At 42.8% G+C, this 24,878-nt stretch overlaps 1 protein-coding gene across 1 annotated transcript in view; it reads left to right on the top strand.

The window, feature by feature from the left end:
- LOC134356747 (protein SSUH2 homolog) overlaps positions 1–24,052 on the top strand; it is a 63,377-nt gene extending 39,325 nt beyond the window's left edge. The window contains exons 7-12 of the mRNA XM_063067841.1: positions 9,702–9,764; positions 11,213–11,298; positions 12,140–12,232; positions 14,251–14,356; positions 15,612–15,719; positions 22,858–24,052. Coding sequence (XP_062923911.1) covers positions 9,702–9,764; positions 11,213–11,298; positions 12,140–12,232; positions 14,251–14,356; positions 15,612–15,719; positions 22,858–22,995 — 594 coding nt within the window. The 3' untranslated portion in view covers positions 22,996–24,052. The remainder of the gene's footprint in view (positions 1–9,701; positions 9,765–11,212; positions 11,299–12,139; positions 12,233–14,250; positions 14,357–15,611; positions 15,720–22,857) is intronic.
- The last annotated feature ends 826 nt before the right edge of the window (positions 24,053–24,878 follow it).

Raw genomic sequence — 24,878 nt, 5'->3', positions numbered from 1 at the left:
AATCTCTTGTGTTAGAGATTAAGAGACTGGATGACAGAAACTTGGCTGGGAGAAAATGTTAAGACAGATGGCAGCATCTGCAGCCATTGTAACAGTCTTCATATTTATCCACAACAATCGGATAAAAAGTTGAAGATGAAGAAGCTTATTTATCCCCTCGTCCATTTCGTTTTGGATTGGAGGCAGTCCAGTTAATTAGAAGCATTATAAGTAGGAGCACTGCATGCGATTAAGGCTTCTTTAGAGAAATCACTCCATTTAGATTAAAACATAGAACATTACAGCAGACTATCAGCCCTTTGACCCACAATGTTGTGCCAACCTTTTAACCTACTCCAAGATCAATCCAATTCTTCCCTCCTACATATCCCTCCACTTTTCTATCTTCTAATTTCCTATCTAAGGGTTTCTTAAATGTCTTGAATGTACCTGCCTCTACCACCAACCCTAGCAGGGAGTTGAAGGCACTACCACTCTCTGTGTAAAGATTTTACCTCTGACATCCACCCCCCATACTTTCTTCCAATCACCACAAAGTTATGCTCCACCAGTATTAGCCATTTCCATCCTGGAAAAAATCTCTGGCTTTCCACCTGATCTATGCTTCTTATCTTCTACACTTCTGTCAAGTTGCCTCTCATCCTCCTTTACTCCAGAAAGAAAAGCCCTAACTCGCTCTGCCTATCCTCATAAGACATGTTCTCTAATCCCAGCAGCATCTTTGTAAATATCCTCTACACCCTCTATCCCCCACATCCTTCCTATAATGAGGCATCCAGAACTGAACACAACATTTCAAATGTGATCTAACCAGGGTTCTATAAAGTTGCAAAATTCATGGCTCTTGAACTCAATCCCCTGACTCATGAAGGCCAACACACCATATGCCTTCTTAACCACCCTATCAACTTGTTTGGCAACTTTGAGGGAACTGTGCACATGGACCTCAAAATAACTCTGTTCCTGCACAATGCTAAGAATCCTGCCATTAACCACCTTCAAATTCGCCTTCTTCTTGGGCCCTTAAGCATAGGCCATTAATAACCTCCTGACAAAGTTGATGTAATGGTTGGAGTTCAACAACGTTTTTGTAATCCATTGTATCTGTTGTACAGGGGATTGGTCTATACAGATTCAGCAGAGCCCTGTTAGACAGCCTTTCTTGATTCCACCTCTCACGATGAGGATATAGTGTTGGACTTTGAGAGGCCTCTTCAAATTCAACCTTCCTTAACTATTCCCCAAGAATAGTGTGCAGTCACGTCCATGGGCATCTTGACAGCTTTAGTCAGTTCCGAACTTCAGTCTGTGAACTGAATGATCCTTCAATAATACTGTGAGAAGACCCATCTTGGGTGCCAGTAGCAGCTGCATTTATGGTAATACCTGTAACTTTCCAAAACTTTTATCAGTAGCATTCTCTTAAGTGTGAATTTACACATCTTTGGCTTTATATACGTATTTATACAGCCAGGGATAACTCATTATCAAGGTTAGCATTAACTTTGAGTGAGACAGTGTGAATGGTTATGCTGCTACTCTGTTAATCACTTTGGCAGATATCTAACCAGGACAACCACTGTCACGTTTGAGCTGTTCCTCATGATTGAGAGTCCTGGAGACACACAGCATGGAAACAGACCCTTTGTCCCAACAGGTTTATTTCGACCAAGATTCCCACCTAAACTTGTCCCGTTTGCCTGAATTTGGCCCATCACCCTCTAAGCCTTTCCTAACCATGTACCTGTCCAACTTTTGAATGTGGTCTATGGCCCTGTCTCAACCACTTCCTCTGGCAGATCATTCCATATACTGACCACACTCTGGGTGAAAATATTATCCCATGGATTCCTATTAAATCTCTCCCCCTCACTTTAAACCTATGCCCTCTAGTTCTTGATTCCCCGGTCCTGGGAAAGAGATTGTACACATTGACCCGTCATGATGTTACATTGCTCTGTAAGATGGCCTCTCATTCTCCTATGCTTCAATGAAAAATATCCCAACCTGCTCAACCTCTCTCCATAACTCAGTCCCACAAGTCCTGGCAACATTCTGAAGAGCCTGTTTCCATGTTGTATGCCTGCAGGATTCTAGATCATGAGGAACAGCCTAAATGTGACCAGACTCATTTGCTTTATAATCACCAGTGACAGAAACCTGAGGTAATTTTCACTGTTTCAGTTTCAGACGAGAAGTAAAACTGAAAGGCCTAACATACAGATCCCCTACATTGAATTGAGATGTCATTCCAATCTTTGGCACTGTTGCCGAAGTTCCCATAATTTTCATATTGGATAATAACAAATGAGGCCATTCAGCCCATGGATTCATTATCAGCATTCAGAGCAATTCTGCCAATCCCATCACCCCCCACATCCCCCTACAGTCTATTCTCTCTCTTATGTCTATAAGGCCATAAGATATAGGAATAGAATTAGGCTATTTGGTTCATCGAGTCCACTCTGCCATTCCATTATGGCTGACATTATCCCTTTCAACCCCATTATCCTGTCTTCTCCCTGAAATCTTTGACACCCTTACTATTAAAGAACCTATCAACCTCCACTTTAGGTATACCCAGAGATTTGGCCTCCACAGTTGTCTACGGCAAAGAATTCCACAGATTCGCCATCGGCTAAAGAAATTTCTCCTCATGTCATGCAACAATAGCCCCCCGATTTTCCTTCCGGCCACTTACACTCGAGGTAATTTAGAGCTGCAATCAAACTGACAGCATGTCTCAGGGTTAAGGGAGAAAACCAGAGGATCTGAGAGGAACTCACACAGTTACAGGAGCTGCTCCAGACAGACTCCACACAGACAGCACCGAGGATCAGGACTGAACCTGGTCACTATAACTATGCAGTGGCGTTACTAAATAGAGCCTCACTGTGGGTTCAGCTAAATAGAGAATCCGTACAGGGTTTTATGCTCAACTTTTTATTGTATTCCATCTCCTCTAGCTCTGCTCACTCACCCCTTACGAGGGATTCACCTCAGGCTAAAGTTCCATGAGCACTGGTAACTTCATTTCTTCTCCAAGTGTTGACGTTGGGAAAACTGTAGGTCCTAGAATGTGCATCCATTTTTAAAAAATGCTTTCAGAAGGTGAAGAGGGAGTCAAAGCATTTGGAAAAAGTTCAAAAATTTATCACCATGTGACTGTACATATATACAACCAAACGAAACAATGTTCCTCTGTACCACGGTGCACCCACAGCACATCAACCAAAATATTATGCTATAAGTAAGTTAATAAAATATATTCAACATGCATGTAGTAAAGTGCAGCACAGTAGAGTGAACAGCTCGCTGTCCTCATGATGAGACCTCTTAGTGTCCTAGTGGCAGTGTTTTCATCAGTCTCACAGCCTGAGCGAAGAAGCTGTTACCCAGTCAGGCAGTCATGGTCCTGATGCTTCTGTAACTCCTTCCTGAGGGTAGATGGTCAAAGAGATGGTGAGGTGTGTGATAGGGATCCTCAACAATGTTTGGGTCCATTTGTCTGCAACATTCCTGGTAAATGTGACGAATAGTTAGGGAGTGGGGAAGAAGTCTTCAGCAGTTTTCACTATCCTGTGTAGGGTCTTGTGGCCCACTATCTTGTAGTGTCGTTCCATACAATGATGCAGCCAGACAGGACACTCTCAATGGTGCTCCTGTAGAAAGTTGTTGGAATGAGGGTGGGGAGCCTCATACGCCTCAGTCTCCTCAGAAATTTAGACACTGCTGTACCTTCTTGATTAATGAAGAGGTGTTGTGGGTCCAGGTTGTGCTCACCAAGGAACTTTGTGCACTTCACTCTCTCCGGTGTCAGAGCCATGGATGTGCAATGGAGAGTGATTAACCTGGGGCTTCCTGGAATCTATAATCATCTCTTTTGTCTTGTCTACGTTGAGACTCAGGTTGTTGTTCTTGTGCAATTTGACAAGCCTCTCTACCTTTTCTCGGTATGCCGACTCATCATTGTGGCTGATGTGGCCAAGCAGTGTGGTATCATCGGCACACTTGATGTGGTTTGAACTGAAGCTGACAGTGCAGTTGTGAGTCAGCAGCAGACTCAGCACACACCCAGTACTCAACGTGTGATGTTGCTGCCAACTTGGACTCACTGCCGTTTTCCCATGAAGAAGTCCAGGATGCAGTCACAGAGCGAGATGTTGAGCCCGACGAAGCCAGTTCACCTTCAGCCTGTGAGGGCTGATTGTGTTAAATGGCGAGTTGAAGTCGATGATCAAAATCCTGGTACGTAACAAGGCATCGTTTTTCAGGTGAGATGAGATGGAATGGAGGGCCAAAGTCATGACAACATCAGTGGACCAATTTCAAAGTTCAAAGTAAATTTTTTATCAAAGTACATGCGTACATATAACCAGATACAACTCTGGGATTCATTTTCTTACAGGCAGACTCAATAAATCCATAATAGGATAATAACCATAATAGAATCAATGAAAGACCACACCAACTTTAAGCATTCGACCAGGCTGCAAAAGACAACAAACTGCAAATAAAAAAGAGAGAAAGAAATAATAAGCAAATAAATAAATAAGCAACCAAACAATAAATATTGAGAATATAAGATGAAGAGTCCTTGAAAGTGAGTCCACCGTGTCCATTGGTTCTGGGAACATTTCAGTGATGGAGCAAATGAGATAGAGTAACTGTCCCCATTTGTTCAGGAGCCTGATGATTGAGGGGTAATAACTGTTCCTGGGCCTGGTGCTGTGAGTCCCGAGGCTCCTGTACCTTCTTCCTGATGGCAGCAGTGAGAAGAGAGCATGATCTGGATGGTGGGGGTCCCTGATGGGGGATACTGCTTTCCCATGACAACACTCTGTGCAGATGTGTTTAATGGTGGGAAGGGCTTTACCCCTGGTGGACTGGGCCATATCCAATTTTTTTTGTAAGATTTTCTGTTCAAATGCATTGGTGTTTCCATACCAGGTTGTGAAGCAGCCAATCAATATACTCTCCACCACACAGCTATAGAAGTTTGTCAAGCTTCTGACATCATGCCAAGTCTTCACAAACTCCAAAGGAAATGCAGGCACTGCTGTGCTTCCTTTGTAGTTGCACTTTGTGCTGGTCCCAGGACAGGTCCTCCAAAATGATAACACCAACCAAGAAATTTAAAGTTGCTGACCCTCTCCACCTCTGATCCTCCCGGCTCATGGATCTCTGGTTTCCTCCTTCTGAAGTCAACATTCAGCTCCTTGGTCTTGCTGGCACTGAGGAAGAGGTTGTTGTTGTGACACGCCGGTAGAACTTCGGCAGAACTGTTTTTAAGTTGACATGATTGAAGTCAGCAGCACCAATGAAGACACCATCAGGGTGAGTGGTCTCAAGGTTGAAGAGCCCCTGCACCACCCTTCCAGTACTAACATGGGGTTGGGGGGAGTAGAGGGCGTGGAATGTAAGCAGCAGTAATCACAATGGCAGTGAACTCCCTCGGTAAATAGAAGGGCCTGCACTTCACCATTAAAAACTCTATCTGCCATGAGCAGTGGGTCATTCACGTGTTCACGTTCAAACAACAAAAGTGAGATTTTCTTTCATTTTAACAACTTTACTTTCTCTTTTCACGTTTAGTACATGAGGCTGCCATTTTCTTACCCAACGTGCTCCCTTGTGCGCATGTCCATAACAGGGAAAGTAAACAGCCCAACTCAATGCTTATATAGCTCAAATGAACAGAATTCAACAATCTCATCCTTTTTATGTAAATTAGATATATTTGTTATACCTCCTGTCATTAGGCCTAATAATTTCTTAAGAAATCCTATAGCCTCACTTGATGCCTTCAGAGGACTAAAAATATATATATATATCAACTCAAATGTCCTTTAAGATGTGGGAATGAATTCCATCACTTGAATGTCCTTTGGGATGTGGGGATTAGCTCTAACCATTGATGTTAATGCAGTCCTCAAGGTTCCAAATGCTTTCACTAATTGCCTTCGGCAGCACAAGAGCTGGCCCCCCTTCTTCGTCAGAGAGTCAGCTAGTTGTTCCTTTGTAGTTGACCACAGCACATGATGAATTTTCTGTGCTTGGATGAGTTCCTTGATGCTGCCTATCTTGAGACAAAGCCTCTTCTCTGCAACTGACTTGGTGGATTTGATGGCATAAACCAAAGAGTAGTTAGCTGTGACACAGGTTATTTGTAGACTGTTCTTCTTTGGGTAACAATGGACAAGCTCAGAATGGAGTGTGGCCAGATAAATAACATTGTCAATACCCTCAGACATCGCAATGGTTTCTTCTGCCAGCGTACTAGGTACAGCTCTTCAGATCCTTTTTGATTGTCAACAGAGAAGTGAAAATCTTCCCTCTTCTCCCACCAGTACAATAAAATGTCCCCCTTGATTACCTCCATCAGGGAGATTTCCAAGTGAAGTATCACTGAAAACAACGAGTCTCAGTGAGCTATCTTTCCCAAGCTGTTGAAACTTCAAGACTGTTTTTTCAGATTGAGTTATACACACTATCTTGTTTGCCTCATGTAGAGTTTGTACTGCGGTATTCTTTGTGCTGGATGCCAAGTTGCAGGCATCCAACATGATGTCAGGTCTGTTCTGTCTTGCCACCCATAGAATCTGACCTGTCTTTGACCTAGGTTGCCAGGTTTAGCTTCAATGAGGGCTGCATCCCATTGTATGGCACATGAGGATTCCATGTGGATTGTCTAATGTAGCTTTCTTGGTGCAGTAGTACTGTTCCATCAATAACAATGATGTCTATCCCTACATGGCAGAGTCTGTAATGTTCCTCAAGCCCAACCTGAAAGGCTGACTTTAGCTGAGGGATGACTGTTGTGGCAACATTTTGTGAGCCTCCCCATATGAAGTTATCTACGTGACTGGCAAGTATTCCAATCACATGACATTCTCAATTTTGCCAGTAAAAAACAGCAGGATCCATTAGTGACATCTTTCCACTTGTTTTCAACATTATTTCCTTGATCTTTTTAAACCAGTAGAGTGATGTATCTGCTAGACCATATACACACTTTTTGAGTTTCCACAGTGGTCCTTCTCCTCTGGCTTCAGGTGGGATTTGGACATAAATGTCACATGACAGCTCCATTCCCTGTAAGAATGTGGATTTTATATCTATGGAATGGGATTGCCAATTCTTTTGACATTTCACTGAGTGAAGAAGTTGGAGAGACTCTGATGCACATGTTGGTGAGTCTTTTTGGAGTTCCTTTATGTTCAGTTCCTCAAAACATCAAGCCACCAAGCGTGCTTTTGGTGTAATACTTGCTGAGGTTTCTTTCAGGGTGCACACCCAGCTTGAAGACCCCGTCTTTTGGCCAATGTCTCTGACTTCCTCAAACATTCCATTATTTCTCCAACTACTGATTTCATCCTGTTTTGCAGAATCAAAGCACACTCCCTTAGTTACAAGGATATCTTCCTCTTGACATTTCTCAGATGGTTCAGCCAGAACTATACTTGGTTCAATATGAAGTCTGTCTACATGTGACATGTTGACTGACCCTGTAGTGACAGCGACCGTGACTAGTTCCAGGTAATTCAAGTTGTACCAACTTTTGATTCTGCCAGTGGCTTTCCCTGCTCATCCTAAGACTTCAGCTTTGTATGAGATATTAGTGTCTTGGTCTACAAATCTCACAGTTTGCCCTGTTTTAAGACTGTGTTGTCCATGCTGTCCTTGCATCTGTGATGATACTGAAAACAGGACGACGGGGGCCAGGGAACTTGAAATCATTGAAAAGATCAAGAGCGTGTGAAGTGTCACGGATGTAGGTAGGAAGGGACTGAACCAGGGGGTATAAAACTGAGATGAGATAAGCAGATATGAGTTCAATGGGGCAGAAACAAGCTGAAGCAATGGACAAGTGGGTTTGTGGATCTTGGGTAGGAGGTAGAAACGGGGGGGTGCGGGGTGAGGGAACTATGAGGTTGGTGGCAGTGGATGGGAGATCCCCAGGGCTAATAAGGTCAGTGATGGTGTGGAAGACAATGGCCTGGTACTCCTTAGTGGGATCCTGTTTGAGCGGTAAGTTTTGGGGGGGGGGGTAGGTTAGAGATGTCATAGAGCACGACAGCAAAGAAACAGTTCCCTTCAACCCATCTAGTCCATGCTGAACTGTTATTCTGCCTCATCCCATAGACCTGCACCTGGATCATAGCCCTCCATACACCTCCCATCCATGTACTCATCCAAACTTCTCTTAAATGTTATAATCAAACTCCTCATTCTCCTATGCTCCAGGGAATAAAGTCCAAATCTATTCAATCTTTCCCTTTAATTTGGGTAATCAAAGTCTTGGCAACTTTGTTGTAAATTTTTGTTCTGTACTTTTTCCAATCTTAATGATACCTTTACAGTAGGTAGGTGACCAAAACTACAGAATGAGGCCTAACTCATCTAGCTGTCAAACTAGTTGTGAATGCTTCACTTACTCATATATAGTGCCCTTTATTTTTTATGTCTATTCTGTTTTTTTTGTAATTTATTTTTTATGGAAGTTCATCATCAAGCATTTCCATAAGATGTATTTCAGATACTGTACATATATATCATATAATCATATTTGTCACAAATCTCCACATAATATTTATCTGAGGTATACACTTATAGAAAGGAGAGGAAAGAAAGAACAATTGAAAGAAGAAAACTATGTACAAAGTAGGGAGTGATTTTTTTTTACAACATATTCATTGACTTGTGAGAATAAAATCAGGCCTATGAGGTGTTAAGTAGTTAAACCATTTTTCCCAGTATGAATCAAATTGTTCCAGCTTATAATTAATAGATGCTGTTATCTTCTCCATTTTGTAAATGACCATTGTAATTTCCATCCATGCATTTAAAGTTGGGCTCTCCTGTGATAACCATTTCCTGGTAAGGGTCTTTTTACCAGCCACCAGCAGTACATTCATTAAATATTTATCTCTTTTCAACCATTCTTGAGGTATATACCCAAAATATATGGTCTTACTTTCTAAGGGTATTTCACATTTAAAGATGTCTTGAAGGCATTATGTATCCCACTCCAATAATCTTTGATAATGGGGCATTCCCAGAAAATATGATAATAGTTTGCATTTTGATTTCCACAATTTCTCCAGCAAACAGTGGGGTTACTATCATAATGGGATTTCTGAGAGGGTGTAATAACATATCTTATCAAGTTTTTCTACCCGAACTCCCTCCATTTCTGTGAACTGGTACACTTCCATTGATACCTCCATATTATGGACCAGTTATCCCTCCTTCCTTCTCCCATTTTGTTTTAATGTATGAACTATTCTGTTTTTATTGGTTAGGTCTCACCAACTTCAACATAACATCCCAACTCCTGTACGTAATACTTTGATTTATAAAGGCCAATGTGCCAAAAATATGCGGGGTAGATTTTTTTACACAGGAAGTGATGGGTGCCTGGAATGTGCCCAGGGTAGTGGTGGAGACAGACACAATAATGACATTTAAGAGGACACATGAATATGGAAAGATATGCATCATGAGCAGGCAGAAGAGATTTGGTGTAATTCGGCATTCTAGCCAGCACAGACATAATGGGCCAAAAGGCCTGTTTCTATGCTGTATGTATCTGTGTTCCACATTCTTTGCTTAGATTTAATGTTTTAAACTTCAAGTATCATGACTGGTTAGTGAGCTGGGAGGCAACACTCATTTTGTTTGAAATTGCTCTGTTCCAGGGGTGCCACGGATGTACGGCAATGGGTAAACTCCCATGCAGTGACTGCCTTCAGACAGGATGGGTAGGTAAACTTGCAGTTATAGAGAACCTTTCAAGTGCTCCTGGCTTGTCAGTGCCCTTCACAGGCAAGGTATTATCTTATGCAATGTAGCCAACATTATGTTGGTGAAGTGGAGCCTTCTGGTTTACACAGCAGGCTCCCCTAAATCTCAGGGGAAGTAAAAGAGCACTTAAGGCATCTTGGAGAAGTGAATCAAGAAATAAATATTGGTTAGGACATTTGGAGTCCAAGGGTTTTCTGTCCACCTTTACAAATGGATAAGGCTAGTTCGACATCCCAATCAGAAGGTGGTGTACCTAATTTTCAAAAAGATAAAGAGATTAGATTTATTTGTCACATATAGATCAAAACATCAGAATCAGAATCAGGTTTATTATCACCGGCATGTGACGTGAAATTTGTTAACTTAGCAGCAGCTGTTCAATGCAATACATAATCTAACAGAGAGAAAGAAAAAAAATAATAATGATAAATAAAATAAAACATAATAAATAAACAAGTAAATCAAAACATGCAGTGAAATGCATTGTTTGCATCAAATATTGTATCATTTCTAAATGCATGCATTACTAAATGACAATAAAAGAGGACTGCGTGTCTTCATAATCTAAATCTAAATCAAATCAGGGAGGATTGTGATGGGCAGCCAGCAAGTGTCACTGTGCTTCTGGCACGATTATAGCAGGCCCACAACTCTCTGACCCTAACCTGCACATCTTTTTGGAATGTGGGAAGAAACCGGGACATCTGGAAGAAACCCTTGCAGTCACCCAGGGGAAGAAGTTTGAACTCACAGGCAGCGGCCGGAATTGAACCCCTAACGTACAGCTGGCTGCTGTAAAGTGTTGAGCTAACTGCCACATCCCTGTGCCACCCATGAGCAGTGAGATTAGAATCCAGCCCCATCTGACTCAGCGATGAGAAACTGGGCTGCTCCCCACCAGTGCCAGAGCACCCATCACCCAGTTACACAGTTACAGTAACTGCGTGGCACGGTTTTGTTATAGCATCTGCAGAAACTGGACTGCATCACAGCAAGAGCCAACAATTTCCAAGCAAGGGAACAAGCTCAAAATGGAGTTGGAAGCCTTAATTGCTTATTAAAAAGAGTTGAGTATCTGCTCAGCAATGGGACACCCTAACCATGGAAATGCTGCCAGTTTCATTTCTGTGTCCTCCCTTCCCACCCTGTACTTTCATTTGGTCAAGTCAGCCGTCAAGGCCAAGTGGCACTGTAACAAATGTACGTGAACCTGAAATTCTGGGGCTGGTAGAGGACCCCCACATGGCCACTGGAATGGATGGCTAGCTCATTCCAGAGCAGCTGGTCGAAAGGGGAGCATGCACTCCAAGCCCCAGAGGAAGTGTTGCATTTTAAGCTAAGATGTCTACATCCAGTATGTTCGAGGTGAAATAGGTTGGATAACGAGTTACATTTCCACGTACAGGTGAAATGCAGGACCTGCGATGGTAGAGGATCCCTGTCTGGCGATGGCAGCAGATGCAGTCATTGCATGGGTAACGGCAAAAAAAGGTACGAGTAGAAGTGAGGTTGTGAATGAGGCCTAACTCATCTAGCTGTCAAACTAGTGAAGGCCTCACTTGTTTTTATACAGTGCCCTTTCTTTTTATGTCTATTCTGTTTTTTACCGGTGTCACTGGACCAGGAGACCATAAGACATAGGAGCAGAATTCGACTATTCGACCCATTGAGTCTGCTCTGCCATTCAATCACGGCTGATTTACTTTCCCTCTCAACCCCACTCTCCTGCCTTCTCCCCACAACCTTTAGCACCCTTACTAATCAAGAACCGATCAATCTCCACTTTAAATACTTCCAATGTCTCGGCCTCCACAGCCGTCTGTGACAATGAATTCCATAGATTCACCAACCTCTGCTTAAAAAAAATCCTCCTCATCTCTGTTCTAAAGGAATATCCTTGTTTTGTGAGGCTGTGCTGACTGGTCCTAGACTCTCCCACTATTGGAAACATCCTCTCCACGTTTACTCTATCTCGGCCTTCCAATATTTGGTCGGTTTCAGTGAGATCCGCCCCTCATTCTTCTAAACTCCAGTGAGTCCAGGTCCAAGCCATCAATCTGATGTGGGTTTCCAGGCCCCTGTACCCCCTGCCTGTTGACGGTAATGAGAAGGTCTAGACGCTGGGTGTCCTTAATGATGGATGTCACCTTTCCTGAGACATCGCCCTTTGTAGATGGTCTTATGGTGGTGAGAGCACCCATGATGGAACTAGTTTAATAAAGGATCAAAAGCTAATTTGCCATTACTTGTTTATTAGAGACATAATCTGCTGTGTGGCATAATCAGTGCATGTATGCTATGGGCTATATTCACTTGTCTTATCTTCCCCCAGTTGTGGACCCTGCAGTGGACATGGACAAAAGAAATGTGATGTGTGCCAAGGCCATGGTCAGTTGTATCTTTACATTCAGTTGACAGTAAAGTGGTGAGTTTTGTTTTTGATTCTTAAATAGAAAGTCGGATTGACTATTTGGGTAAAGAGAGTCAGCAATATTTATTGAAAATGGTACATGTCACATTGAATCTTAAATATTTTCACTAGATAGTTTGACAGGATTTTATGTAGGTGCAGTTAAAACCACGGTGTATTTTTAATAGTAAAAAACCCTTAAATTTGTCTTTCCTTGTCCCTCTAAGTTTGTAGAATTACTATCAACTAAACAGCTCACCAAGTAAGAGTCATACACCACAGAAACAGGCCCTTCTGCCCATTATGTCCATTCCAACCCTTCAACCTGTGGCAGCACTCCTTGTAAATGTATTCAATGGTACTTACCACCATAAGCATTCATTTCCTGCACAACTAGTGTGTTGTAGATGTAGTGTGTGGCGTTAACAACATGCAGTGAAGCAACCTGCTAGATGTCAGGCATTACGGTCGTGTGGCACTATTACAGCTCGGGGCATCGGAGCTCAGAGTTCATCTCTGACATCATCTATAAGGAGTCTGTTTGTCCTGCCCATGGAATGCATGGGTTTTCCCTAGGTGCTCCAGTTTCCTCCCATGATCCAAAGACGTACTGGTTAGTAGGTTAATTGAACATTATAAATTGTCCCATGGTTAGGCTAGGGTTAAATCGGAGGTTGAATTGAAGGGCCGGAAAGGCCACTAATCCCATTGACCAGCATTTGGACCATAGTCTTCAATGCTTTAGCAATTCAGTATCACATCAAGATACTTTTTAAATGTTTTGAAAGTAACTGCAAGTTTAGAATTGTGAAGGGTGCACATAGGTCCCAATGTCCTTCTGGAAAATCCTTATCCTGATTATAGGGCAGTGCTGTGGTGCAGCTCGTGAAGCTGTTCCTTCAGCACTCCAGTGACCTGGACTGTCCTGTCTTCGGTTGCTCGGTGCATGAAGTCGGCATATTCTTGCCATGATCAAGTCCGTTTTTTTGGGAGGAACACACAAAATGCTGGAGGAACTCAGCAGGTCAGACAACACCTATGGAAAAGAATCAACAGCTGATGATTTGGGCCGAGAGCCTTCGTCAGGATTGGAAAGGAAGAGGGAGGATGCCAGAGTAAGGAGTTGGGAGGAGAGGAAGGAGTACAAGCTGGAAGGTGACAGGTGAAGCCCGGTAGGTGGGGGAGGGGTAGTGAAGTAAGAAGCCGGGAGGTGATAGGTGGAAAAGGTAAAGGGCTAGAGAAAAGCAATCTGATAGGCGGGGAAAGGAGGGTGGACCATGGGAGAAAGGGACAGGAGGGGCACCAGGGGGAGATGATAGGCAGGTGAGGAGAAGAAGTAAGGGGGGGGGTGCAGAGTAACAAATTGAAGAAGAGGGAAGGGGGAGGGGGAAAATTACTGGAAGTTGGAGAAATTGATGGTCATGCCATCAGGTTGGAGGCTGATGAAGGGTCTCGGCCCGAAACGTCGACTGTACCTCTTCCTAGAGATGCTGCCTGGCCTGCTGCGTTCACCAGCAACTTTGATACCTGTTGAAATTTGTTGTTTTGTAACACTGGTACATAAAATACACAAAATATACTGTGAATTATAATAAGAAATATGTAAAAAAATCAATAAGTCTTGAAAAAAGAGAGCAAAAATAGTGAAGGAGTAATCATGGGTTCATTATTCAGAAATCTGTTGGTGGAGGGAAAGAAGCTGTTCTTAAAATGTTGAGTGCTTGTTTTCTGGCTCCTGTACTGCCTTTGATGGTAGTAGTGAAAAGGGGGCATATCATGTGTGTTGGATGTCCTTAATGATGGATGCCGCCTTTTGAAGTTATCCCCGATGTTGGGGAGGCTAGTGCCCATTATGGAGCTGGCTGTGTTTACACCCCCTGCAGCTTTTTCTGATCCTGTGCAGTGGATGGCGATGCAACCAGTTAGAATGCTCTCCATCTGTAGAAATTAGGTTCCAATTTTGAAAGTGCAAGTGTAATGTACATTCTATTAGTCTGCCAATGGTTTATCGTTGCTTTCTCATCCATAAATAGGGAAAACAACAATTTTGAAAAAGTTATTGAACAACAGTGTGGATTTCCCACACAGAAACTCAGTAAAGTCACTGGGAAGGAGCTGTTCAGTGATCAACAGGTTCAGGTAAAGAGACCAGATGTTAAGACTGAAGAATGTGTTAAAGGAGTCATTTCTCCTGTCTTTGGAACAGCCTCAAAGTGGGGTTGGTATCTTTACCACTCAACTTGGCTCTCCGAAGAATGCCCTGCTTGCTTCAGGTAACGTGGAATTTGGGGTCCTCTAATGTAATTCAGCTCATAGTTGCCAATTTACATCAAAGCTAAACCAGTTCTGTGTTTTGCATACTGGTCATGCTGCATATGTAATGGAACTGAATACTTTTGAGGACCTAGAAAGTGGTGGTACTTCACTGAGGCTCACCCAAATAATTTTACCACCTCGAGTTCCTCCCCCCCCTATGCTTACCTGCTTGACTCAATCTTGAGAGATTAAACCAGTGGTCCTCATCAAGCTGCCTGTTGGGCAGCTTGTGGCCTGCCTGCTGGTTCACAGGCCTCAGAACGTAGGGAGCTACCATGTTGTGGGAATAGACAAGTCATCCAGAGGTCGAAGTTAGTTGCCTCTCTGCCTAACGCAAATCCTTGTCACGTCACTCGAGTTGAGTATGATGTTCTTCTATTGGTGGGTCCTCAGGAGGCTATAGAGGCCGATCTGGGATCCACATAACCAGGATGTAACAGTGCATTCACTCAATAGAGAATGCCTCTGGGTGACTTTGCTTAATGTAGGGAGGCTGATGCACGGGCAGCCACCCCAAGTCCTTGATAGATCGGGCTCCAGTCACACAGAATGCAAGACGACTGGGGACCCTTCATGCTGAAGCCTTCCTCCTCACTCGCTGCCATCGTGATGTGTCACCATCTTCCACCAGCTCCACCGCTGAGGTCTTGGTTGGATCACTCTTGTCTGGAACATCCCTCTTCACCCTACCACCATGGGTGACCCTGTCAGGAGCTGAGCACCGGATGGCTAAACGTAAGACGGCATCACTCTCCAGATCTCAGGAACTCAGAAGCCCCTCCACCATTCCTCAGAGAAGCCTTGTCACAAACTATACTGTCAATCGGACTCTTTCAGTTGGAACATGCCCATTTATAGTCTGTTCCTTTATATAAGCAAAAAAAAATAAGGTTAATTGCTTTTTCAAAACCTGGCACAAAAACCTAAGTTACATCATGGTTGTAGCTACAACTTTGGAAACTTGTAGCCAAAGTTTCTGTATTCCTTTGGCTGTTTTACTTTTGTTCTGCAGATGCAGCTGAATGCCTGCATCCTGTCCATGCCCTACCTAATGTCATATTTATTTCCTTCATCATAGGTGTTCCCTATCCTGGGCTTCCCAGACCCCAGGGTTAACCAGATCTCCCAGCAGGGGATCCAGGCACATTGGACTCAATTTGGGAAAACTTCTCGTATAATCCAGCAGGTGAGAAGTAATTCTTGCAATTTCAACCTTGGCAGAGGAAGCTAACTATGGCCAGTGCTTTCGGAAGCCTGTAAGGTGGTTATAATGTACACCTTGACATCTTTCGACTTACAAACCAGCCGTAACCTTTTAGCCAATATGAATGTGTGTAGTAATGGTATAACCATAAGAAGCTACAATATCATGACATGGAGTTATTTATGACAAGATGATAAAAGGAATAGATCGAATAGATAGCCAGGGACTTTCTTCCCAGCGCAGAAATGGTTAATACAAGGGGGCCTAATTTTAAGGTAATTGGAGGAAACTGTAGGGGGGATGTCAGAGGTAAGTTTTTTTACACAAAGAGGAACAGCTTGCCGGGAAAGTGCTAGAGGTAGATACAGTAGGGACATTTAAGAAACTCTTAGACAGGGACATGGTGATAGAAAATTGAGAGCTATGTAGGAGAGAAGAGTTAGGTAGATCTTTGAATAGGTTAAAAGGTCAGCTGAGGGGTCTGTACTCTGCTGTAATGTTCTATATTCTGTGTGAAGAAAGCATTCCAAACTGTCCGGCCACCAACATACATTTTTCATTTGCTGGTCCCTAGAGTATAGCAGATTCTGTTCCTCTGAGTTATTCATAATCCAACAGTTCACAGGTTGGAAATGCAGATGTGAACTATGTTGTCAAATGACAAAAAAATGATTGTATCCCCATGGCAGCCAACAAATCCATCCCATTGGTCTTCGAAATACTTTTAGATTAGATTAGATTAGATTATGAGAACACTCAGTCCTCTTATTGTCAATTAGAAATGCATACATGCATTAAGAAATGATACAATGTTTCTCCAGAGTGATATCACAGAAAACAAGACAGACCAAAGACTAACACTGACAAAACCACATAACTATAACATATAGTTACAGCAGTGCAAAGCAATACCATAATTTGATAAAGAACAGACCATGGGCACAGTAAAAAAGAAATCTCAAAGTCCGGAGTCGATCGAATCCCGAGTCCCCAATAGCTGGTGGCAAAAGGGAGAAACTCCGTGCCATAAACCTCCAGGAACCATCTACTTGCCGATACCTTGGAAGCAGCCAACCACAGCCGACGCTGAGTCCATCCGTCCAAAAACTTCGAGCTTCCGACCAGCCTCTCCGATACAGCCTCCCGAGCGCCATCCTCTGCCGAGCACCTTTGACCTCTCCCCAGCCGCTGAAACACACAAAGCCGAGGATTTCGGGGCCTTCTGCTCCGGAGATTCTGGTTACCACACAGTAGCAGCGGCAGCGAAGCGGCGTTTCAGAAGTTTTCCAGATGTTCCTCCATGCTCTCACGTCTGTCTCCATCAAATCAGAATTGTGCACGGTCCCCTACTTGACAGATAACAGATATCATCACCGAAGTGGCTGCGCGCGCTGCCGTCGTGCCGCCATCTTCTCCCTCCTCCCGGGAGGAGTTTTGATCATCTGCACGGGCCATAGTCAAGTAGGGTATTCATAACCTGTGTATAGAGATAATAGAATTCTTCCCCCATATTGCAAATTTCAATATATGTTACTGAGAACTGATGCATTGAATCTTCTGATCAAAATCAATGAACCTTGATCAGGAGGTAATGTGGCACGGCTGCACAGCAGTTAGAATAACACTATTACAGAGTCAACAACCTGAGTTCAGTTCCCATCACTCTCTCTAAAGAACATTACAACATTAGAAAGTTTTTGACAAGAACAGGCCATTCGGACCAACAAAGCTTACCAAATTCCTATTCAAACAGTGTGTTAAAATACCTATTGAGCATAGATTTGAAAGTCTCTAAGGTACTACTCTCAACTACACAACTAGGTGGTTTGTTCTATGTATTCACAACTCACTGTGTAAAGAAATGCTTCCTGATGTTAGTTTGAAGTCTCCCTTTAACCAGTCTCCACCTCTGGTCCTGTGTCCTTGTTGAAGGATTAATTTTGAAGTAGCAGCTGGCATTCACCTTACCTATACCCGTAGTGGTGTTGAACTCTTCTATTATGTCTCCTATCATTCTACATCTACTTAGGCTAAAAAGATTTCATTCCTTCTATCTTTCTTCATAGCTCATACCCAACAGACCTGAACTGAGTCACTTGCCCTTCTCTGAACTCTCTCCAATGTCTTCACATCCCTCACAAAATATGGGGACCAAAATTGTGCACAGTACTCAAGGTGTGGCCTCACAAATGCATTGTACTGATTAAGGAGAATGGCCCTCGAGTTGAACTCCACTGAGCGCATTATATAGCCCAATATTCTGTTAGCCTTCCTAATCACTTACATGCATTGTCTAGATGTTGATAGTGATGAGTCTACCCAAGTCCTTCTCGTACACTTTCTAACTTAAGACCCCCCACTGTATATTTATATAAATATATATTAATGACTTAGATGAGGGAATTAAATGCAGCATCTCCAAGTTTGCGGATGACACGAAGCTGGGCGGCAGTGTTAGCTGTGAGGAGGATGCTAAGAGGATGCAGGGTGACTTGGATAGGTTGGGTGAGTGGGCAAATTCATGGCAGATGCAATTTAATGTGGATAAATGTGAGGTTATCCACTTTGGTGGCAAAAACAGGAAAACAGATTATTATCTGAATGGTGGCCGATTAGGAAAAGGGGAGGTGCAACGAGACCTGGATGTCATTATACACCAGTCATTGAAAATGGGCATGCAGTTACAGCAGGCGGTGAAAAAGGCGAATGGTATGCTGGCATTCATAGCAAGAGGATTCGAGCACAGGAGCAGGGAGGTACTACTGCAGTTGTACAAGGCCTTGGTTAGACCACAGCTGGAGTATTGTGTGCAGTTTTGGTCCCCTAATCTGAGGAAAGACATTCTTGCCATAGAGGGAATACAAAGAAGGTTCACCAGATTGATTCATGGGATGGCAGGACTTTCATATGATGAAAGACTGGATCGACTAGGCTTATACTCGCTGGAATTTAGAAGATTGAAGGGGGATCTTATTGAAACGTATAAAATCCTAAAGGGATTGAACAGGCTAGATGCAGGAAGATCGTTCCCGATGTTGGGGAAGTCCAGAACGAGGGGTCACAGTTTGAGGATAAAGGGGAAGCCTTTTAGGACCGAGATGGGGAAAATCTTCTTCACACAGAGAGTGGTGAATCTGTGGAACTCTCTGCCACAGGAAACATCTGAGGCCAGTTCATTGGCTATATTTAAGAGGGAGTTAGATAAGGCCCTTGTGGCTAAAGGGATTGGGGGTATGGAGAGAAGGCTGGTACAGGGTTCTGAGGTGGATGATCAGCCATGATCATACTGAATGGCAGTGCAGGCTCAAAGGGCTGAATAGCCTACTCCTGCACCTATTTTCTATGTTTCTATATTTATATTTCTACTTCCTATAGGTAATACTTCAGATTTACTTACATTAAATTTCATCTGCCATTTATCTGCCCACATCTGGATTTTGTTTAGATCTAATTGTATTGATTCTACTGTCTGAATATTATCAGCCCATTCCCCTAATTTTATGTCATTGGCAAACTTTACTAGTTTATTAAGTGTTTATCTAAAATCATCAATGTATATTTTAAACAGCAGCAGCCCCAAAACTAATCCTTGCAAAACTCCACTTTTAACATCTTCTAGGTGTGAAAATGATTCTCTCAGCATAACTCATTGTTTTCTGTTTTTGAGCCAACTCTCAAGGGTTTCAAGAGGTACATTTAATGTCAGGGAAATGTACACAATATACATCCTGAAATTCTTTTTCTTCGCAAACCTCCACAAAAGCAGATGAGTGCCCCAAAGAACGAATGACAGCCAAATGTTAGAACCCCGAAGCCTCCCCCCAGTCCCCCCACTTCCACGCACAAGCAGCAGCAAAGCAACCATCCCCCTCCCCCACCAGCAAAAAAAGCATCGGCGCCCCCCCCCACCGAGCACGTCAGCATACGCAAAGCATGAATAAAGACACAGACTTGCAGTCCCCCAAAGACTACTCTTTAGTTGGTAATTCGACACATCACAGGCTCTCTCTCTCCCTAATAAGCGAAAAAGAGGTGTCTCCATTCCACAGCACCCATTCCAACTGTTTCCAAATCTGCACCCATTCACACACTTTACCCTGAATCCCTACCTCCTGTAATTTGATAATTAACCTCTTGTGGGGTACCTCGTCAAAAGCCTTCTGAAAGTCCAAGTAAATAATATCAACCATTATTGTTATGATAAATTTTAGATGCCTCTTCATAGAACTCCAGCATATTAGTAAAACATGATTTCCCCTTTCTGAACCCATGCTGGCTTTCTGTTAACATGCCTGTTCTTATCAGCTGATTTTCCAGCTCATACTTTATTAATGTTTCCATCATTCCATACACGTTAAGCTCTACATGTCTATAGTTACCTGGGTCAGTGTGGTCACCCTTCTTATATACTGGGACAATGTTAGCCCATTTCCAGTCCTTAGGGATTTCACCAGTCTTCACTGACTTTTGAAAAATGCATGTTAGGGGTTTGTGTATATAATCACAGACCTCTTTATATACCCTTGAATATACGTTGTCTGGCCCTGGAGATTTATTACCTTGCAGCTTTTCAGCTGAAGCAGGACCTTGTGTTCTAAGATCTCTAAGTCACTTAAAACAACCTTATTTTTCTCTACAATTACTGGCATATTGCCAACGCCCTCGCAGATGAATACTGTAGCAAGAGTTTGTACGTTCTCCCCGTGTGAGATTCCTCCGGTTGCTGTGGTTTCCTCCCACATTCCAAAGACATACAGTTTAGTAGGTTAATGGGGGTAATTGGGTGGTGTAGGCTAGTGGGCCTTTTGGCCTGTTACCGTGCTGTATTTCTAAATAAAAATAAGGAAAACATAAAATGAGATTGCAAAGTTTATAATTTTTATAAACATACAGCCAAGGCATCAGTGGTTTCTGATTTGTTGAACAAAGAACAATGCAAACTTGGGGAGTGTGGGAGAATCTGATGCCCTGAATACCACAGCTTGAGTTAAATGAATCCGTACAGCTGACAGCCCAGCCACCTGCCTCTTCTGACCAGTCAATGTTCCTCCTACCAATAGAACGATGCTATCTGTTTTTGGCTGCTTAGATTAAAAATGCACTATCGAAGGCATCCAACCAAGAGCTTTGCACGTTACATTGACCCCCATCCACTAAACCCACCTCCTTCTGCACAGGTTCATCTGGTTCATAACTATAATGGTGTCAGTAAGTGGGATTAAGATACTCAATCCCAATGCTATAACCATCCCCATCCCCACTACCTTCTCCCACTCTTTGGGAGTAGGATGTGGTGAAATTGAGACCGTTGTGCCCTTGCCACAAAACCAGCACAAGATAAAAAACAATTGTTTAAAGCACACTCAAATTATGCCTTAAATCTGTGTTAATAGCATGGTTCAATATTCCCTGCCATCAGTAAGCAGCATATGGATCTTCTTTGTGAATATTTGCTCCTCGTGTGATCTGGAACTACAGTATCTCACCACAAGGGGGCTTATTTCCTTCTAGTGATTTTCCTTTCACTCCTTCTGAAGTCACTGACTTATGCTCAGGAATAATTCCACAAATGTCAATCTTCTAACACTAAGCATACAATATTGCCAAAAGTTTAATTATTAGCTCAATGGCTTATCAAGAATTTGCACTTTGAGTTCATATGTTATATTTATTTAACAAAACAAAATGTCTCGAAGACTTCCACAGTATCTTATTTCCCATATAACAGGCAACAGTGGAGAATCACAGTTTTTTATTCGATCTCTGCTCTGCCTCCCCACACTCCATCTCATTAGCTGAAGGATGCTAGCTTGAAACTCCTTCTGCTGTTCTATCTACAATTACCACACAAGGCTTAGACCCATTATACTGTATACCTTTTTTTGGTGTTGGCTAGGGTTCAGCGGGCAGCTCTTTTGCTTATGTGTCAGATTTTTGTGGGTCCAAATCCCACACCAGAAACCCTGATGGACATTTGAGGAACCATTGAAATGCTGGGTGCACCATCTTTCAGATGAGACACTAAACTGGGGTCTTATCTGTTATTTCAAAGACAACTCCATTGAAGAAGAGCATTTGGCTTAATAAGGTAACAAAAATAGTGAAACGTAATTGTACCGCTGGGTGCGAGTGGACATTACTCCTTACTTACCTTGAATGCACTTCATTAGTTAGATTTGAAAAGGAACAATAATGGGAAAGGTGTAGAGAGATATGGGCCAACTGCAGGCAAATGGGATTAGTTTAGACAGGTATCTTGGTGGATGGACAAATTGGCCAAAAATCCTGCTTTCATGCTGTATAATTGTAATCCATACAGCACTTCGGGGCATCTGGATGTTATAATGGTGCCACATACTTTTTCTTGGTTTGCTGCTGCTCCATGTCCACTAGGTCAAGAGGACATGGAGTGGTTTCTACATTTTCAGTTCTTATTGGACCATTGTTTGGGCTTCCATAGTTTCTCTTTGGTGATTTAGTTGTTGTTTTAGTTGTTGTCTACAAAGAAGATTTACTAGAATGTTATCTGGGTTTCATCTCCTAAGTTACAGAGAAAGGTTGAACAAGTTGGGTCTTTATTCTTTGGAGCGTAGAAGGTTGATGGGCGAATTTGATAGGGGTATTTAAAATTATGGGGGGGATAGATTGAGTTGACGTGGATAGGCTTTTTCCATTGAGAGTGGGGGAGATTCAAACAAAAGGACATGAGTTGAGAGTTAAAAGGCAAAAGTTTAGGGGTAACATGAGGGGGAACTTCTTTACTCAGAGAGTGGTGGCTGTGTGGAACGAGCTTCCAGCAGAAGTGGTTGAGGCAGGTTCGATGTTGTTGTTTAAAGTTAAACTGGATAGCTATATGGACAGGAAAGGAATGGAGGGTTATGGGCTGAGTGCAGGTCGGTGGGACTAGGTGAGAGTAAGAGTTCGGCACGGACTAGAAGGGCCGAGATGGCCTGTTTCCGTGCTGTAATTGTTATATGGTTATATGGTTTTTAATTGTTTGAGTCTGACTTCTGTCTAATTTAACCAATCACTCCTAAAATAACAATCCAATTCTGTACCCATTGCATGCATGTTTCCATTCCTCTCTGACCACGATGCTTTTTTCTCCCTTCTTTGGTAGCGGCATACAGTTGAACTCATCCCAGTCACCGAAGTCCACTACCAGTGGAAAAAGAAAGAGCACAGCTACTTTGTGTATGGCACTGAAAACAAAGTGTATGCCCCAGAGTATCCTGGCAAGAAGTGCATCATTATGTGAAGTACTTTATCCAAGACAAAAAAAAAGCACAAATTTGCCATAAATTTGAAATGAACACATAAGCTGCTGGGTATGTGCTGTTTGCATTTGACAATGGACAAAGCCGAGGGGAGACAGGCCTTGTAGAAATGGGTTGGGAAGGAAGATTAAAATGGCATGGAAGCTGAAGGAACAGCGTCTTATATTCTGCTTAGGTAGTATACAACCCAATGGCATGAACATTGGATTCTCCAGTTTGAGTTAAACTGCTCACCTCCCTTCTTATCTACCCAGGTTCTCTCACATACATACTTCATCCCAACCCAACTCCCCAACCCCCCCACCCCACCCACTCTATCAGCCCTTCACCCATAGCACTTCAGTTTGTCCCTTGTTCGCTCCCTCCCCCAACTCCCCTGGTATTCCTATCCGTCCACCATCCTTCCCAAATCTTGGTTCCACTCTTCACCTTCCTTTCTTATCAGATTCCATAATCCGTAGCCCTTTGTTGCCACCACCTATTGCCTCCCAGACTCTGTCACTCCCCCCACACTGGCTCCACCTGCCAATGAGCTATCCTTACCTGGATCCATCTATCCTTCGCCAGCTCTCGCTCCATCCTCCCCCCTCCCCACCTCAAATCAACCCAAACGTTGACTGTCCATTTCCCTCCATCAATGCTGGCTGATCCACTGCATTCCTCCTGCAATTTGTATTTAGCTCCAGATTCTAGCATCAGCAGTCTCTTGTCTCCTGGTGGACTTTGAAGTTGATGCTTTGAGCTTCACTGGCAATTTTTTTTTATCTACAGGGGCTATTCTGTAACGTTGGTTCATAGCTTTTCTCAGCTTTGCATTGTGTAACCTCGCTGAAATTCAATGTACTTCCATAATAATTTGCATAAATTCTGGAGAAGTATTCTTCATTATATATGCCCTATTATTGAATGTGATTATCTTTTCTAATTTTAACATTGAAATTGATCTAGAATTAATTTTGGATCCATTATAATCAAACTTTCCCTAACCTATAAAGGATTTGATCAAGTAATAAGCACATTTTAACACAATTAATCAATAAAAAGAACCATTTGAAAAGTTTGCATTCTGAATTTTTCTTATGTATATAGCTGGTATGAAGGTGCAATAAGTTCAGGAGCAATGTAATGTACATCATATGAAATAAGCAAGAAGTCAGACATGATACCTTTATACTATAACTTTGTGATAGAAAGAAGGTCCTTATTTTGTTCGATTGAGGTGGCAAGATATCCAGCCAAATATAAATAGAATATATTATCCTATCAGAACCTGTTGTAAATGTTTCGTGGTAATGGGTGATGTGTTGAGACAACCACTTAAGTAGGAATCTCACTTAATTTTATGGAAAAGCAAAGTTATATAAATTTGGAGCCAACATTGCAAGGTCTCATTTGGTTAGTGTTTGGGAAATCCAAGTTGCAAGAATAGAGACTATCAATGAAAATGCAAGGGATTGTAAAAATTTAAGAAGTGCATGCGGAAAATTCTGATGAGATTTGCTCAAATTTACCTCAACTCATTTTGCAAATGAAGTCCAAAGGTGAAGGTCTGATCCCTCGTCCCTTTTCCATCCTTGGTCTGAGCAACCTGGGGCCCCCACAGAGGGTGAGCAGCCGTAATGATAAGCCGCAGCTGTCTGGTTCCTCTTCTCAGAGGAGTGAGATAGATCGGCTGGTTGAATAGTGCCATAACAACAACCTTGCACTCAATCCCAGCATGATCAAGGAATTGACGGTGGAATTCAGGAAGGGGAAGTTAAGGGAATGCACTCCAGTCCAAATCAAGGGATCAGCAGTGGACAGGGTGAGCAGCTTTCAGTTCCTGGGTGATAACATCACTGACGATCTATCCTGGGCCCAGCAC

The sequence above is a fragment of the Mobula hypostoma genome, chromosome 15 (genome assembly GCF_963921235.1).
Source record: "Mobula hypostoma chromosome 15, sMobHyp1.1, whole genome shotgun sequence".
NCBI classification, from domain to species: Eukaryota; Metazoa; Chordata; class Chondrichthyes; order Myliobatiformes; family Myliobatidae; genus Mobula; species Mobula hypostoma.
Note: the sequence above shows the minus strand (reverse complement) of the source record. Positions and strands in the feature narration are given on the sequence as shown.